Raw genomic sequence first — 16,523 nt, 5'->3', positions numbered from 1 at the left:
TAAATACCACTCTTTAAAACTTTGAGCAGCCCTAACAACATGGCACTCAAATTTAAATTTGAAGAGATAGTGGGACACCTGAGTGGCTCAGCTGGTTGAGTGTCTGACCCTTAATTTCGGCTCAGGTCATAATCCCAGGGTTGTGGGATCGAGCCCTGTGTCCGGTTAAGAGTCTTTCTTTCCCTCTGTCCCTCTTCCCCACTTGCTCATGCTCTCTTTCTAAAATTAAAAACAAACGAAATTGGAGATAAATGTTAATATTTAAAAAAAACAAAATTATGAGCTGTGGTTCTCAAACTTCTGATTCTCAGGACCCCTTTATTGACTCAAAAATTAATAAGAATCCCAAAAGCCTTTTGTTTATATTGGTTATATCTATCAATATTTTTTGTATTAGAAATTATGACTGAGGGGGTGCCTGGGTGGCTCAGTTGATTAAGCGTCCCACTCCAGACTTTGGCTCAGGTTGGTGGGATTGAGCCCCATGTTGGACTCCACACTGATAGTGCAGAGCCTTTTTGGGATTCTTTCCCTCTCCTTTCTCTCTCTGCCTCTCCCCCACTGGTGCGTGTGTATGCACATGCTTTCTCTCAAAATAATAAACTTAAAAAAAAAAAGAAATTATGACTAAGAACATTTAAAAATTATGTTTACTGGGTCACCTGGGTGGTTCAGTTGGTTGAGCATCCGACTTTGGCTCAAGTCATGATCTCACAGTTCATGAGTTTGAGCCCCATGTCAGGCTCTAGGCTGATCGCTCAGAGCCCGGAGCCTGCTTTGGATTCTGTGTCTCCCCTCTCTGCCCCTCCCCCACTCTTTGTGTGCATGTTCTCTCTCTCTCTCTCTCTCTCTCTCTCTCTCTCTCCTTCTCAAAAATAAACATTAAAAAAATAAAATAAAAATTTTTACTAATCTATTCAAATAACAATAAATCCTTTGTGTCAACATAAATAACAATTTTAATATGAAATTACCACATTTTCCAAAGGAAAAAATTAGTGGAAAGAGTGGCATCTTTTACATTTTTGTAAGTATCTATAATGCTGACTTCATAGAAGACAGCATGATTCTTACATTTGCTTCACACATTGAGCAGCCATAAAAGCAATGATCAACAGTTTCTAGAAAATGCCACTGGGAGCACTTGTGAAAAAAATGAGACTGGCAAGGGCATAACATCTTCCTATTACTATGAAAATACTTTTGATCTCATGGACATTCCCAGACCACACTTTTGAGAAAACAGACCTAGAGTTCATGAAAAGCAAAACTAAAAGCAGAGTAAGGATGACAATTAAAGAAATTGATTAGTCAAGATAAAACAAAGAACTTTCCTTTTTTTAAAAAAATATTTATTTGGGGGAGAGCATGAGCAGAGGAGGGGCAGACGATCTCTGGGCTAACAGGCTGACAGCAGTGAGCTCAATGTGGGGCTGGAACTCACAAACTGCAAGATCATGACCTGAGCCAAAGTCAGACCCTTAACCGAATGAGCCACCCAGGCACCACTACTTTTTTTTTTTTTAAAGAAAATTCAAGAAAAAAAATATATACTGTGATAAACCTCTGTACAGTTGTACTAACTTATTCAGAGTTTACCAATTCAAAATTTGTCATGATTTGGTTAGCAGCTAAACTTAAGGTCATCTCTGCTTAGGTTAGTGGTTCTCAAAGTGTGACCCTGGGACCAGCAGCATGGGTGAGACTTGGGATCTTCTTAGAAAGGCACATTCTCAGCACCACCCTCCTCCCTGCACACCTACTGAATCAGAAATGCTGAGGTGGGCCCCAGCAATCTGCATTTTCACACCTAATGCTGATGAATGCTAAAGCTTGAGAACCACTGGCATAGAAAATCCTAACTTCTTTCTGGAGAAAAGATCACAGAGAGAATTTTTTAAGTATAAGACAATATTTTCCTAAGAATCATTAAAAAAATTAGCCTTCTTCTAAAAAAGTTTTTAATGTTTATTTTTGAGAGAGAGAGAACAGAAGCAGGGGAGGGGCAGAGGGAGACAGAGAATCCAAAGCAGGCTCCAGGCTCCAAGCTGTCAGCACAGAACCCGATGCAGGGCTCAAACCCACGAACTGTGAGATCATGAACTGAGCTGAAGTCAGACGCTTAACCAACTGAACCACCCAGGTGCCCCCAGATTAGCCTTCTTTCTAAATAGTCAGAATTAATAAGGCTGTACTATAAATAATATTTTTAAGTTTATTAATTTTGAGAGAGAGAGAATGCACATGGGAGGGGCAGAGAGAGAGAGAGAATCCCAAGCAGGTTCCGTGCTGTCAGTGTAGAGCCCAACTTGGGGCTTTATCTTGCCAACCGTGAGATCCTACCTGAGCCAAAATCAAGAGTTGGATGTTTAACCAACTAAGCCATGCAGGTGCCCCTATACTATAAACATCTCAAGACAAGCCTTCAAAACTGAAATAGATGTGCTCTGGCTTATGAAAATGATCACTTCCAGGACATGCTTCCAGGTTCTTGTCTACCAAGTCATTTGAACTGCATAGAATACAAAATTACAGCCTCTCCAAATGTACTGTTATGAGGCTTTCATGTTATTTTTAACAGATGTTAACTAGATTTATTGTGGTGATCTCTTTGCAACACGTACAAATAACGAATTATGTTGTAAACTGGAAACTGATGTTATGGGTCAATTACACCTGAATCAAAAAGTGTATACTTTCATAAAATTAATATGTGATATAATATAGTTTTGTTTTACTTTGTAAACCAAATACGTAATTGCGTTATTTAGTTTTATCATTGAATAGGCAGAAGTGACATGAAAACATAGAGATCCCCACGTAGAAAACCCTTTCTCAAAGGATACTTCAGATGATTGGTCATAGATACCCAGAAAATTCCCATGTTAATTTTCATCTCTACCAAAATAGTCACAAGAGGCCAGAAATAGCCTCTTTAGGTGAGTATCCAAGAAGTAGCTGTCTTTAATGTGAGTACCCAAGAACCGGAGAAGCTTCTCCAAACCTGTGGTACCTTTTCCACTCTCCCTTTTCTTGTCGTTGTTAATAATTCTTTCTGCTGACAAAGTGCTGCATCTAAATATGCATGAGCAGACTGTTAGAAACTCCTGAAATTCTGCGTTAGAGATTCTGAATTTGTGACAATACCTTTGTGATATCTGCCTCCACTGCCTCCCCAGAGTCCTCCTTTAAATGAGCCGTCTCAAACCGAGGGGCATAATTTTGCTCCTCGCTCCCTGCAATCTGCTGCTGTAGCCTCACATTTTCTTGTTTTACTGAGCTGACCTGCTGCTTCAGTTTGGCATTCTTCCCCTTCTCATTCTCAGATATGAACTGTAAATTATTAACTTGAGTGAGCAGTTTCTCCAGTCTTGATTTCAGTTTCTGTCGTTCTTCCAGGTTCTTCTTTTCATGTTTCTGAAATTCCTCCCGTAAAGACAGGAACTCGTGCTCTCGGGTCTTCTTTTCCCTTTTCAACAAGTCCAAAGCAGAAGTGGTGGCCTTTTCCAATTCTCCCTTGAGCTGCTTCAGCCTCTCTACCTCTTCTTCTTCCTTACTTAAGGTTGTGTTCATCTCCATGCACTGACTTACAGTTTTATCTTTCTGTTGCATTTCAGTCATGTACCTTTCCTGTAGGTGAACATAATTGCCCTTGACCTTCTTAAGCTCGAGCTGTAAGGTTTCCTTTTCATTCCTAGATTCCTGGAGATGTTTTTGGGTGTTAGTCAAAACCTCGTGCAAGTTCTGCAGTGTCTTCTCGGTATCATTCTTCTCTAGCATCACTCTGTATTTGTCTTCAATTAGTTCTTCCATCTTTTCCTTTAGCTTATTTATGTCAACGAACACCTGCTGCTTGGTAGTCTGCCTCTGGAGCTCTTCGACCTTCTTCTCTAAATACTTGTTACTACACTGCAGGTCTTGGATCAGAGTTTGCTGCCTTTTGTTAGTATGTTTTAATTTCCGTAAGACTTCATTTAAAGCCATGTCCTCTTCCAGAGGTTGTAAGCTCTCCAAACTCTGCTCCATGTCAGGTGCCTTGCTGTCCTCCTGAGATGCTCCACTACTCCAAGAAATGACTGCAGGAGACCAATATGAGACAGTCCCTGGTCTGTCCATGTCCTCCACTGTGACTTCCTTTTGGTGACTGACTGGCATCTCAGGAATATCTCCGAAACTCTGGATTCCTTTCGAAGACACTGAAATCTTATAGTAAATAAAATAAGTGAAAAAGAGTATAAAGATCATAAATTTTGAAATCAGAGCTGGCCTTAAGTCCTAGGTCCCTAGTTTGGTTTTCTCAGCTGTAACAATGATAATATCCACTTCCAATAATACCTATTTAACAAACATACTTAGGTATTAACTGCTAAGTATATATATAGCACCGATAGCAGAGCACAAAGAGTAGGTATATGATAGGTATCATATTTACTTTTACAAAAGAAAAACTCAGCTTTGATACTCTGACCACTTTGTATGGTGCAAAATTTTCTGAACACATGTACTTTCTTTGACTTCAAATGAATTAAAACAAATTTATCAATTACCCTACAGTCTGTGAGGCCTCTTCTGAATGAAGACTACCTCTTTCTTTTAATGTTTATTTATTTATTTGGGGTGCCTGGGTGGCTCAGTCGGTTAAATGTCTGATTTCAGCTCAGGTCATGATCTCACAGTTTGTGAGTTCAAGCCCCACATCGGGCTCTGTGCTGACAGTTCAGAGCCTAGAGCCTGCTTTGGATTCTGTATCTCCCTTTCTCTGTCTGCTCCTTGCCTACTCACACTTTGTCTCTCTCAAAAATAAACATTAAAAAATAAAAAATAAAAAATGCTGTTATTTATTTTTGAGACAGGGAACAGACACATGGGGGAGGGGGAGCAGAGAGGGAAAGAGAAAATCCTAAGCAGGCATGAGGCTCAGTGCAGAGCTCAATGCAGGGCTCGATCCCACAACCGCGAGATCATGACCTGAGCTGAAATCAAGAGCTGGGTGCTTAACCGACTAAGCCACCCAGGCTCCCCTAAATGAAAACTACTTTTATTGCCTGCTAAACCATTATCTCATTGCTATGACTCCTGTGAATGTAAGAATGTCAGACGAACATGTTTTGCCATTGACTTTCTGCCCACAACACAGGTTTTAGGGGCTTTTTCAAAGGACAATAAGTTGTAGTAAGAAAATACTGAAATGAATATGACATTAAAAATCCTGTAAAAGATATTTGCAAGGGTGGGCTGTATAACTTCCTAGAACTTAGAGATATTGGACCCCTGTATTTTTTTTTTTTTTAATGTTTATTCATTTTTGAGAGAGTGTGTGAGCCCGGGAGGGGCAGAGAGAGAGGTAGACAACAGAATTTGAAGCAGGCTCTAGGTTCTGAGCTGTCAGCACTGAGCCTATGCAGGGCTCGAACTCATGACCTGCCAGATAATGACCTGAGCTGAAGTTGGAAGCTTAACTGACTGAGCCACTCAGGTGTCACTGGACCTCTCTTTTAATGGTTTACTATCATTCTGGGATAAAAACAACTATCCCTACAGAGGCCTACAGGTTCTACTATCTGGTCTTGCTGCCTAAGGCTACCTTTCGTCCTCATCTACTACATGCCTCCTTCAATCCAGGCTTCTGTCAGGTACTAGTGGGTGACATGATCCCTGAAGCCACAGGGTTTTCCACATGTTACTTCTGCATGGAATGCTCTCCCACCCATAGTTCCTTAACTCCTAACTTATCCTTCAGAGCTCAGCTCAATGACCACTACTTCCGGAAGCCTCCCCCAAACTCGCTGACTAGGACAGTAAGACTCCTGTCATTTTATTCATAGCTCTTACCATCCTTGCAGCTTACAGTTTATATGTAATACTATAGCACGTTATCTACACTTTACATACACTTTATATGTAACCACTCAGAGCCTTATCATAGTTGAAAGTTTACATTTATTTGTGTGATTCTTTAATGTGAGTCTCCTCTACTCAGGCGTTACTTTCATGAAGACAAAAACCACATTCTTTAAAACCATTATATAATCAACACATAGCATAGAGCCTAGCACAGAATAGGTTCCAGAAAGTATTTATTGACTGAATAAATGACTAAATGCAGTGGAAATAGGAAGGAGCAATCTTGAGAAATGCTGATTAAGCAGATTTTTTAAATGCCATTTTCCAGAATCAATACAGGGAAATAAAGTTCTCTTTTAAATAATGCTTCCAAATAAAGGGGCGCCTGGGTGGCGCAGTCGGTTAAGCGTCCGACTTCAGCCAGGTCACGATCTCGCGGTCCGGGAGTTCGAGCCCCGCGTCAGGCTCTGGGCTGATGGCTCAGAGCCTGGAGCCTGTTTCCGATTCTGTGTCTCCCTCTCTCTCTGCCCCTCCCCCATTCATGCTCTGTCTCTCTCTGTCCCAAAAATAAATAAACATTGAAAAAAAAAAATTTAAATAATGCTTCCAAATAAATGAACAAAAAAACTGCTCATACTTGGAAATGAAAAATAGTCATAGCTTTTCTCATCAGACTTAAAATAAAAAGGTATTATTTTTACTATTCTTGGATTATATTTGCCCATACCAAGTCTTAAAACTATTACTTTTAAAAAATTTTCAGAGAGCACATAGAATTTATACTAGTGGCATCTTCAGTGTTCTTAGGATACTACATGTATGCCCAGAATCAATAAGTCAAAAGACAAATTAGTATTTTCACTTTGGTAGAAAAACTAACATTTTAAATTTTTTTTTTTTAACGTTTATTTATTTTTGGGACAGAGAGAGACAGAGCATGAACGGGGGAGGGGCAGAGAGAGAGGGAGACACAGAATCGGAAATAGGCTCCAGGCTCCGAGCCATCAGCCCAGAGCCCGACGCGGGGCTCGAACCCACGGACCGCGAGATCGTGACCTGGCTGAAGTCGGACGCTTAACCGACTGCGCCACCCAGGCGCCCCGAAAAACTAACATTTTATACTTGTTAACTGAAATCCCTCAGGATAGAAAAATTTTAAGATTTTCCTGTCAAATAACTTAATACCTCCATCCTTCTTCCTCTTCTCAATCTTTTTCTTACTGTAAACTCTTGAGTTCCAGCCAATTTGATTCACAAATATAAAAGCCAAGGCACCATGTAGATGCTAAGACACATAAAAGGATGAGTAAAACAGAGCCTTGGTCCTCAAAGACATGACCATTCAGTAGGGCTAATCTCCATGTATGGACATGATTTTAATAGAAAAATCTGTTTCTAAATTGATTAAGATCTCAGAAGGTATTTTCCCCAGAGAAGCAATGTCCCTCTTGCTGATTATTAGATTATTTAGTGGTACTTGGAAAAGTCTAAAATTATATACATAGTTTTGGGGTTTTTTTTTTGAAAGCACATATTTTAATACTCCACAAGCTATATTGACTACCCCAAAATTTACCTTCTCTGTTGCATAATTAGCTTTCAGATCAAGCTGGTTAAAGCCGTTCTCTTTGTAAAACGGTTTGTCAACATCACTGGGTACATTTTCCTCATACCAGAATCTCTGAGGTTGACTAGGTTTGAGGGCAGATTCCGTGGCAGCACTTTTAGCCAGTGACATTTCCATGAATTTCACTGTCTCTCCACTGCCGTGGACTACAGGTGGACTTCTAGAAGGTTGTATGACACACTTATGAGCAAATTGCTCTTCATTTGTAGAAGTGCTAGTTCCCAGTGAATTTTCTTCCTTAAATGAATCTTCCTTTATATTAGTGTCTTTTGCACAATAATACACGTGAATTTGCATTTCGGGTTGTACTGTATAAGGTAAGCCTTCTTTCAGATTTTGAAATGTTATCATTTCATTACTAAATGCTTCTGTGTGATGAAATTTGCAAATGGGTTCAAATTGTCTGAAGGAAGAAATGCCGGGGTCAACTAGTTGAGATAGTACATTCTGTGAGTCATTTCCAATGTTGAAATCTCATTAGAAAGAGAAAGATGGAAATAAGAATTAGCTGTCTATACATTTATATGCTAACAGTTATATTTACATTTATGAAATAAACTGTTGGGAGTCTTTTTAAAATTATATTTATGTCAACATTTTTTTATTGAGTGTATTTCAGTATGGCTTTGTGCTAGCAAACAAAATAAACTACTTTTTACATGGAGACCAGAAGTTCTCAAATGACTGCTACCAAAAAAGTTTGTACATCATTCTGGTCAAATGCCATTACAACAAATTCCAAGATATCTTCAAAATTCTTTTGTTGTACTGTAATTCTAAAATGTTTTGATTATGTGTCCAAAGAATACAAAAGCACAATGAACAGTATAATAACAAACACACATAAACTTGGTTAATCTCACAGCAATCCCCTGAGCCAGGCACTGTTATTATCCCTGTTTTGCAGATAATGAAACTGAGACATAAGAGATGTTAAGTCACTTACTTGCCTAATGTCACAGGTTGGGTAGGCGGTGCACCTGGGATTCTAGAACACTATTTCTAAATGCTGTGTTTGTCAACATGACAAGTTATCCAGACTTAAGACATTTAAAACAATTTTTTTAAACGTTTATTTATTATTGAGAGACAGAGCATGAGTAGGGAAGACAGAGGAAGAGACACAGAATCCGAAGCAGGCTCCAGACTCCGAGCTGTCAGCACAGAGCCCAGTGAAGGGCTTGAACTCTCAAACTGCGAGATCATGACCTGAGCTGAAGTCGGATGCTTAACTGACTGAGCCACCCAGGTGCCCTAAGAAATTTTTAAAAATCAGAAGTAGAGATGCCTGGGTGGTTCAGTTGGTTAAACGTCCAGCTCTTAGTTTGGGCTCAGGTCATTATCTTAGGGTTTGAGCCCCAAGTTGAGCTCTGGGCTGACATTGTGGAGCCTGCTTGGGATTCTCTCTCTCCCTCTCTCTCTCTGCCCCTCCCCCACTCATGCTCAGCATTCCCTCACTCTTTCTCCCCCTCCCTCAAAATAAGTAAACATTTTAAAAATTAAAAAGGTAAAAATCAGAAGCAAATAGGCAATAAAATGTTACAAAACTAATTAATGATGCCTCCTTCTATCTAAATTCCCTCCTTTCCCCCTCTTGAGAGATAACTACGAAAGCTGGTATGTATTTATTCTTTCCACCCATATTTTTCTGCTTTCATTACTCAACTATGTACCTTAAATAATATATATCAACTTCCAAGAATTGGAAAGAAATACCTAACAGTTCCATTTATTAAGTAGTGAAGCTCAACTTCAGTATTTGTCTCAACAACTTAGATGTTTGAAAATTACACACAAACTGAAAGAAAAATATAATGCTTTATTTTATTCTCATACAATTGAACTTACTACTTGGATGCACTACTGGGTATCACGTGTCTCAAATCTTGGAATCAGATAGGACAATGCCAACCATCACTTTCTATTCTACATTGATTTTTGTACAATACTTGCTTTTTATCACAGCAACCTTCAAAGACCCAGCTTTGCAAATAATACTTTATAGAAAGGGTTATAGTATGATTTTACACTGAAATAGTAAACTATCTTAAGCTGGTAGTTTGTGGAGTCCAACAGATGTCCAGTGTCACAGCTTCCTAAATATTTCAAAATGTCATGCAGCACCCTGGGTGATATGCAGTACATACTATTTTCCGTGCTTTAAAATTGTATGTAAATAGACTCAAATTACATTTGTAACATATATACTAGACATAAAACGTATATATATATATATATTTATATATATATATTTATATCCATACAAAAGTCTTTATTTCACTTAAAATTTTGCTTTTCAGACTTAGCCATGTAAATATCTGTGATTTGGTTCATTTTACTGAAGGACTACACTTTAATCCCTTTTTGTTAGATATGTTTCTAATTTTGCTGTTAAAAACAACCTTCAGTAAACATCCTTATACATGTTTCCTTGTACACTAAGAATTTTTGTCTAGGTTCTGGATATACATACCTCAAAGTAGAATCACTGGATTATAGAAAATGTTACCTTCAACTTCACTAGACATTGCAAAATTACCCTCCAAAGTAGCTGTACCAATTTATACTTCCAACAAGAGCATAGTTTATCTGCTCTACTATGTCCCTCCAACGCATATTAAACTGGTATGCATTAAATGGTATTTTGTGGTCATTTGAATAGTCTTGCAGGTTTCCTTTTCTGTGATCTGCCTGTTAGATACTGTTATGGCCTCAATTTAATCTCCCCCAAAATCACATGCTGAAGGCTTAACCCCCAGCATCTTACAGTGTGACTGTATTTGGAGATAGGACCTATAAAGAGGTAATTAAGGTTAAATGAGGTCATAAAAGTGGGGCCCTAATACAATATGACTGGTGTTCTTATAAGGAAGAAAGGACATCTGGGAGGCCTCAGGATAAACCAACTCTTCTGACACCTGGATCTTGGACTTCCAGACTCCAGAACTGTGAGAAAATAAATTTCTGTAGTTGAAGTCACCCAATCTGTGGAGTTTTGTTATGGCAGCTCCAGCAAGCTAATACGTACACTTGGCCTGTTTGTCTATCAAGCTCTAGGGGTCTTTTTCTTATCGGAGTTCTTTATTTTGGATACTAATCTTGTCAATGTATACATTGCATGTGTTTTTAGTCTGTGTCTTTTTTTTTTTTTAATTTTGTTGGTTATAATTTGGTCATATAGAAATTATTTTTTATTTTAAGATAGTCAAATGTGTTGCTAATGGTTTGTACTTCTCATGTTACTCTCTGGGCCTCATGCTTCTCATCTGGGTAGATACAAACAACCCTTATTCAAAAAGAAAAAAAAAACCTATTTCATAGGATTGTTTGTGGAGTGTGATCATGCATATAAAGTGTATATTAGCACATGGCTATTATTATTATTGCTGTTATCACAGGACACATACACACACAAATCTTGTTTCTCTGTGTATTGCCAACAAAGAGATACTCACCACCTAACCGGTCATCTAGTGTGCTATAAATTTCTTCAGCAAGTGTGAGTTTAGACTCATCTTCCCTTTTTACATTCTTTATTTCATTCTGTATTAATAATAAAAAAGGCATTAGTGTTAATACTTTAAACAAACATCAGAAGCTTCTTCTAAATGTGTATGTACATTGCTATGTAACTTTTCTCTTAGTATTTTTTGTTGCATGGGTAGAATGTACTTTCCAGTATCCTTCCCTACTGTATATCTGAGCTCCTTTACTAAAAAGTAAAACCATGCTAAGGGAGTCATGATATTAAATGACATTAAGCAAGTATCTTGCTATTTTAATATTTTAATTTTTTTTGTAAGTCAAATCGTGGTACTACAAACATGAGTATATAATAATGTATAAATCTCTGATAATCCTTTGGAGTCTGTTAAATCTGGTCTAAAGATCTATTAGGGTAGTTGTCATTCAAGTCTTTTAACAGTGAAGATACAGGGTGGGTTCCAGTAATGAGGTGAAATCTGATTTCCAATAGATAAAAATCTATAAAAATTCATGTAAGACTTATTCTCAAAGTTATCTCAATGTTATCTAAGGGAAAGGTTTTGTTAAGTAATATTTTAAATGTTTGAGGAAAACATTGGTTTCATTATGAACAGTGTACCAGGCATGTAAGACAAATGATGCTCTAAAAAATTTGTATCTCCTACTAAAGTCAGCTGGTTACAAGCTTCTATTCAATCATGCTTTTTATAACATTGTTCCACTTATTGAAGGTACCTAAAGAGTATGATAAAAACTGAGTTATATTTTATAAACATTTTTTTAGACTTCTTGCTAATTTAGACCATTCCTGCTAATTAGATTTTAAACATATCAAGAAGAATATCCTTGGGGCGCCTGGGTGGCGCAGTCGGTTAAGCGTCCGACTTCAGCCAGGTCACGACCTCGCGGTCCGTGAGTTCGAGCCCCGCGTCGGGCTCTGGGCTGATGGCTCGGAGCCTGGAGCCTGTTTCCGATTCTGTGTCTCCCTCTCTCTCTGCCCCTCCCCCGTTCATGCTCTGTCTCTCTCTGTCCCAAAAATAAATAAACGTTGAAAAAAAAAAAAAAAGAAGAATATCCTTTATTTATTTATTTATTTATTTATTAAGTGGTTTTACTTATTTTTGAGACAGAGAGAGACAGAGCATGAGCGGGGAAGGGGCAGAGAGAGAGGGAGACACAGAATCCGAAGCAGGCTCCAGGCTCCAAGCTGTCAACACAGAGCCCGACGCAGGGCTTGAACTCACAGACTGTGAGATCGTGACCTGAGCTGAAGTCGGACGCTCAACCGACTGAGCCACCCAGGTGCCCCAAGAAGAATATCCTTTAAAAAAAATAGTACTATTCACATGTATTGATGTTATATTTACATAAACTTCTTGGAACTCCACTACTCGTTGAATTTCAGAGATTACCTCTAACTCTAGCCTTCTATGATAATACTGTCTTTAAAATATGCTTGTTGTTCCTTTGGTTTATAAATTCTTTATAAAGAATAAAATACTCCGTGAGTTCCAAGACAGAGAACCTCTTACATAATTTAGGAGATTCATTCTTTACAATTTGATATATATAAGATGTTAGACTTTGACTAACACTGTAATACTATGATGAAATTTTCTTTTAAAATGAAATATGAAAGGGGCCACCTGGGTGGTTCAGTTGGTTAAGCCTCTAACTTTGGCTTAGGTCATGATCTGGCAGTTTGTGAGTTGGAGCCTGCATCAGTGCTGAGCCTGCTAGGGATTCTCTCTCTCTCTCCCCCTCTTTCTCTCTGCTCCTCCCCCACTTGCATGCACATGCACACACATGCACTCTCAAAGTAAATAAACTTAAAAAAATAAATGAAAATATGATAAAAGTTATCATTATGAAAATAATCTTGAACATTTTAAAAGAGAGAGAAAGTAAAAAACACTCAAAAGCCCACTACCCAGTGAGAAGCAATGTGATCATTTTTCTATGTCACCGAATATACAGTTGACCCCTCAACAACATGGGTTTGAACTTCCCAGATCCACTTACACAGATTTTCTTATAAATACAGTATAGTACTATAAATGTATTTTATTCTCCTAATGATTTTCTAAATCACATTTCTTTCCAGTATATAATAAAGATAATACACAAAATATGTGTTAATTGACTGTTTGTTATTGGTAAGGCTTCTAGTCGTAGTAGGCAATTAGTTAACTTTTGGGGGAGTCACAAGTCATATGAAGCTTTTCAACTATGAGGGGAGTCAGTACTCCCAAGTGCTGCATTGTTCAGGGGTCAACTGTGTGTCTGTATTATCATATTTAAGGTTTACATATCTACTGTACATCTGTGCAATCATCTAACTAGGTTCCTATTGGTAAAAATTTGGTTGCTTCTAGTGTTTAAATAATGCCTTTCATGAAAGTTTACTTGTTTATTTATAATCTCTACACCCAGTGTGGTGCTTGAACTTACAACCCAGAGATCAAGAGTCACATGCTCTTCAAACTGAACCAGTCAGGCACCCCTGATGTTTATTTATTATAGGTAATCCTGCACATAGCTCATTTGCATACTTCCTTGAGATAGAATTAAAAATAAAATGCAATTTCCTCTCACTAAATAGCCCTTTATTTTTTTTAAAGATGTGTTTCTTCAGTTTGTTTTGTTTTTATTTATTTTGAGAGAGAGAGAGAGAGAGACAGAGACAGAGACAGAGACAGAGAGCGCCTGTGCATGCACATGTCTGCAGGGAAGGGGCACAGAGAGAGGGAGAGAATCCCAAGCAGTCTCTGCGATCCCACAAACCAGGAGATCATGACCTGAGCTGAAATCAAAAGTCAGACGCTTAACCAACTGAGCCACCCAGGCACCCCACTAAATAGCCCTTTAGATAGTTTATGCCAATTTATGGGTTAGCCCACATGAAATTGTCAATATTTGTCCATTTTCAAACTATAAAAAGGCAATTACATATGGCACAAACTAATTCATTCCTATTATTTCCCTACACTCCTGCTAGTAATTGTTAAACATTCACCACAATTTGGGACAGTATAATTTTTTTTTAGTTTATGAGAAAGGACACTTGTAATTGTCATTAAGATAAAGTCATTTACATGCAGGGCTCTGTCAATACCATGATGAATGACATCTAAATCATTTGCATGCTGACATACTAGAACATGCTCAAGACCAGATGTCTGGCCCGTTGGGCTCTTTTCCTGCCTCTGTGACCCAGTTGTTGTGGCCATGTCCCCCTGGCTGCATGCTTAGGACTTTGTGTGGAGGCTAGAAAGGATCAGGTTTAATGCTCTATTTGTAACGTTCTACCTTTGGGAAAACTAGACCGTGTATTCCCCTCCTTTGAGCCTCCACTGGAGATTCTTTTACTGTTTTTCGTATTTTTGAGGACATTTTCAGAGGAAGACAACGTGAAAGCCGAATACATCTATACCTCCTAGAACTTACAAGTAATGCACACCTGAGGCAAGTCTGAATTGGTACTGCTGGTGTCCATATAGAAGGGAGAATCTGAGCGAGTTAAGTCTTGACAAAGACTGCTGCCATTCCTGGCATCCGCTTCCAAGTTGCTTTCTAATTTTTCATGAGAAGCATCCACTTCAAAATGCACAGGATCTGAAGGTGATGAGCAAACTTTTTGATAATCCTTGTTCCTAACTGGTGAATGATGAAAGTCTTCTTTAAAAAAAAAACATAATTTTAATGTTTATTAGTATATGTGAACAGAGAGCTTTGTCCCCCATGCCTTCTCACATTAAGAAAGCACCAAAGTTCAGTGTCTTAAATTTTAAAATGTCATTGGTCAAGTTATTAGAAAAAAAAATTTTTTTAGTCTGAGTATACCATGGTCACTTTGTATAGTGCAAATACTGATTTGGACAAAAACAAGTCGATATGTGTGGCTACTATCCAATAATTCCCTAGAAGACTTGGGACTCAAAGTGAAGGGAACTCTCAGTTACTTAATCAAAAGATATTTACAAAATATTATCAGAGAACTATTAGGTTCCACAAAATACTGTTTTTCTATTTACTTGGTACTTTCTATTATCTCATTATCAAGTCATATCCAACAATGTAAATCCATTTCCCCCACTTTCCTATGCCACACCCATTCTCTTAGGCAACTGGGCTTGAAAACTTGGAGATGCCTTTGGTATCCTTCTAGCTCATCATTATGAGCCATCCAATTACCAAGTCCCGTCCATTTCTCTTTTAAAAATGTTTTTCGTAACCCATGCTTTCTTTCTACTACTCGCGCCATCACACAGGCCCATACTCTCATGACTTCCTCAGGTCGGGGATGGTAGTGGACAGGATGTCCAATCACCTGGAGTCCAAGTTCTTCTGCTGGACTTTCTAGGACTCCCATAGCCTGGACCCACATTACCTATCCAATACTCGCCTGCTCTAGTCAGATCATACTCCTTACTATTTCAGTCTGACCTGGCAAATGCTTCTCTCTCCTAAAGCCTTCCTATATACCCATTCATCTATCTAAAAAATTCCTGCAACATGGGAAATCTCTACAATTCAGCACCTATTTGTTTTACCGTTTTAGCTTTTACCACCCTTTCAAGGGTGTTAGTATTTCCAGATTATAAATGCCTCCAGAAGAGTCCATTCATGATTTTCCAGTAATCACCGCAGCAAACAGCAATGTTGTTCACACAGAGTAAATACTGATCAAATGAATCCTGCAGTCCAAAGATTTTATTTCTATTAAAACCTCTCAATTTACAGTTGCTACCTATTTGCCCGGATTATTTTATTGAATTATCGAATTAATGAACAATTTATTGAGGCTTGATTTGTTTTCCCAAAGGCATGCCATCGTCTGAAGTATAAAAAGCCAGTAAGACAAGCAGGCTAGTTGGGCTTAGTGACAGGCCTAACTTTATGCTCACCTTTTCCACCTTCCGAACACACAAATGCTGCCTAGGCTGTGGTGAAAGGAATCTGAAAAATCTTCGTTTTCCAAACGCAAAAAAACTCAAGGCCCTTATTTCTTCAATTTCTTTGTTGGTGAACCTAGAACTTCCATTTACACTTTTATAAATTTGTTCACATGGCGCAATCTGTCAACTTACTTTAAAGTTAGGTTTACTTTTTCCATCTTTCATCCTGTCCTTACCAGGTCTTTGCCAACATTTTTAAAGTATTTATTCAGATGTTTGGGTAGATATTCCAGGAACATTATAAAGCTGTTTTAAGATGGGCGCTAAAAGGGTCGTCATTTGGAGTTACCACCAACATTCTAGTTTTAAAATTCTCTCAGTTGTATGACAAACATTTTAAAAATCACTCCTCTCATTTTCCCTCAAAACAATGCACCAAACTTTTCAAGTCTAAAAAGTGTGCTCACTTTCAGGGTCCATAGCTTCTTGGATCCGCTGTAAGGATTTAGCGCTTCCACCTTCCGCACAGGGTTTCGCGGGAGAAAGAAAAACGCTTTACGACCTCATCCACGGAAGGCTTTGAAAAACTCGCAGTTGGCACACGGGCGCGCTGGAACGGCCCTCTGTGACGCCCGCCCACCGCCCTAGCCAGTCTCGGCTCGCTACGA

General features: G+C 38.5%; 1 protein-coding gene across 6 annotated transcripts in view; it reads right to left on the bottom strand.

Moving 5' to 3' along the window:
- The window catches only part of CAGE1 (cancer antigen 1), a 57,280-nt gene extending 40,765 nt beyond the window's left edge, over nucleotides 1-16,515 (bottom strand). For 4 of the 6 annotated variants that reach the window (XM_032593126.1, XM_032593123.1, XM_030314891.2 and 1 more), the window contains exons 1-5: nucleotides 16,323-16,515; nucleotides 14,418-14,635; nucleotides 10,927-11,014; nucleotides 7,421-7,944; nucleotides 3,148-4,203 (exon numbers count right to left, since the gene is read on the bottom strand). In XM_032593126.1, the coding sequence (XP_032449017.1) occupies nucleotides 3,148-4,203; nucleotides 7,421-7,944; nucleotides 10,927-11,014; nucleotides 14,418-14,635; nucleotides 16,323-16,335 (1,899 nt within the window). In that variant the 5' untranslated portion in view covers nucleotides 16,336-16,515. Of the gene's footprint in view, nucleotides 1-3,147; nucleotides 4,204-7,420; nucleotides 7,945-10,926; nucleotides 11,015-14,404; nucleotides 14,636-16,322 lie in introns of those variants that run through there. The other 2 variants (XM_032593124.1, XM_032593125.1) reach the window with 2 other exon arrangements.
- Nucleotides 16,516-16,523: the final 8 nt, after the last annotated feature.

The sequence above is a fragment of the Lynx canadensis genome, chromosome B2 (genome assembly GCF_007474595.2).
Source record: "Lynx canadensis isolate LIC74 chromosome B2, mLynCan4.pri.v2, whole genome shotgun sequence".
In the NCBI taxonomy this organism is placed as follows: domain Eukaryota; kingdom Metazoa; phylum Chordata; class Mammalia; order Carnivora; family Felidae; genus Lynx; species Lynx canadensis.
The sequence above is the reverse complement of the archived record's forward strand: the minus strand, read 5'-3'. Positions and strand labels throughout refer to the sequence as shown.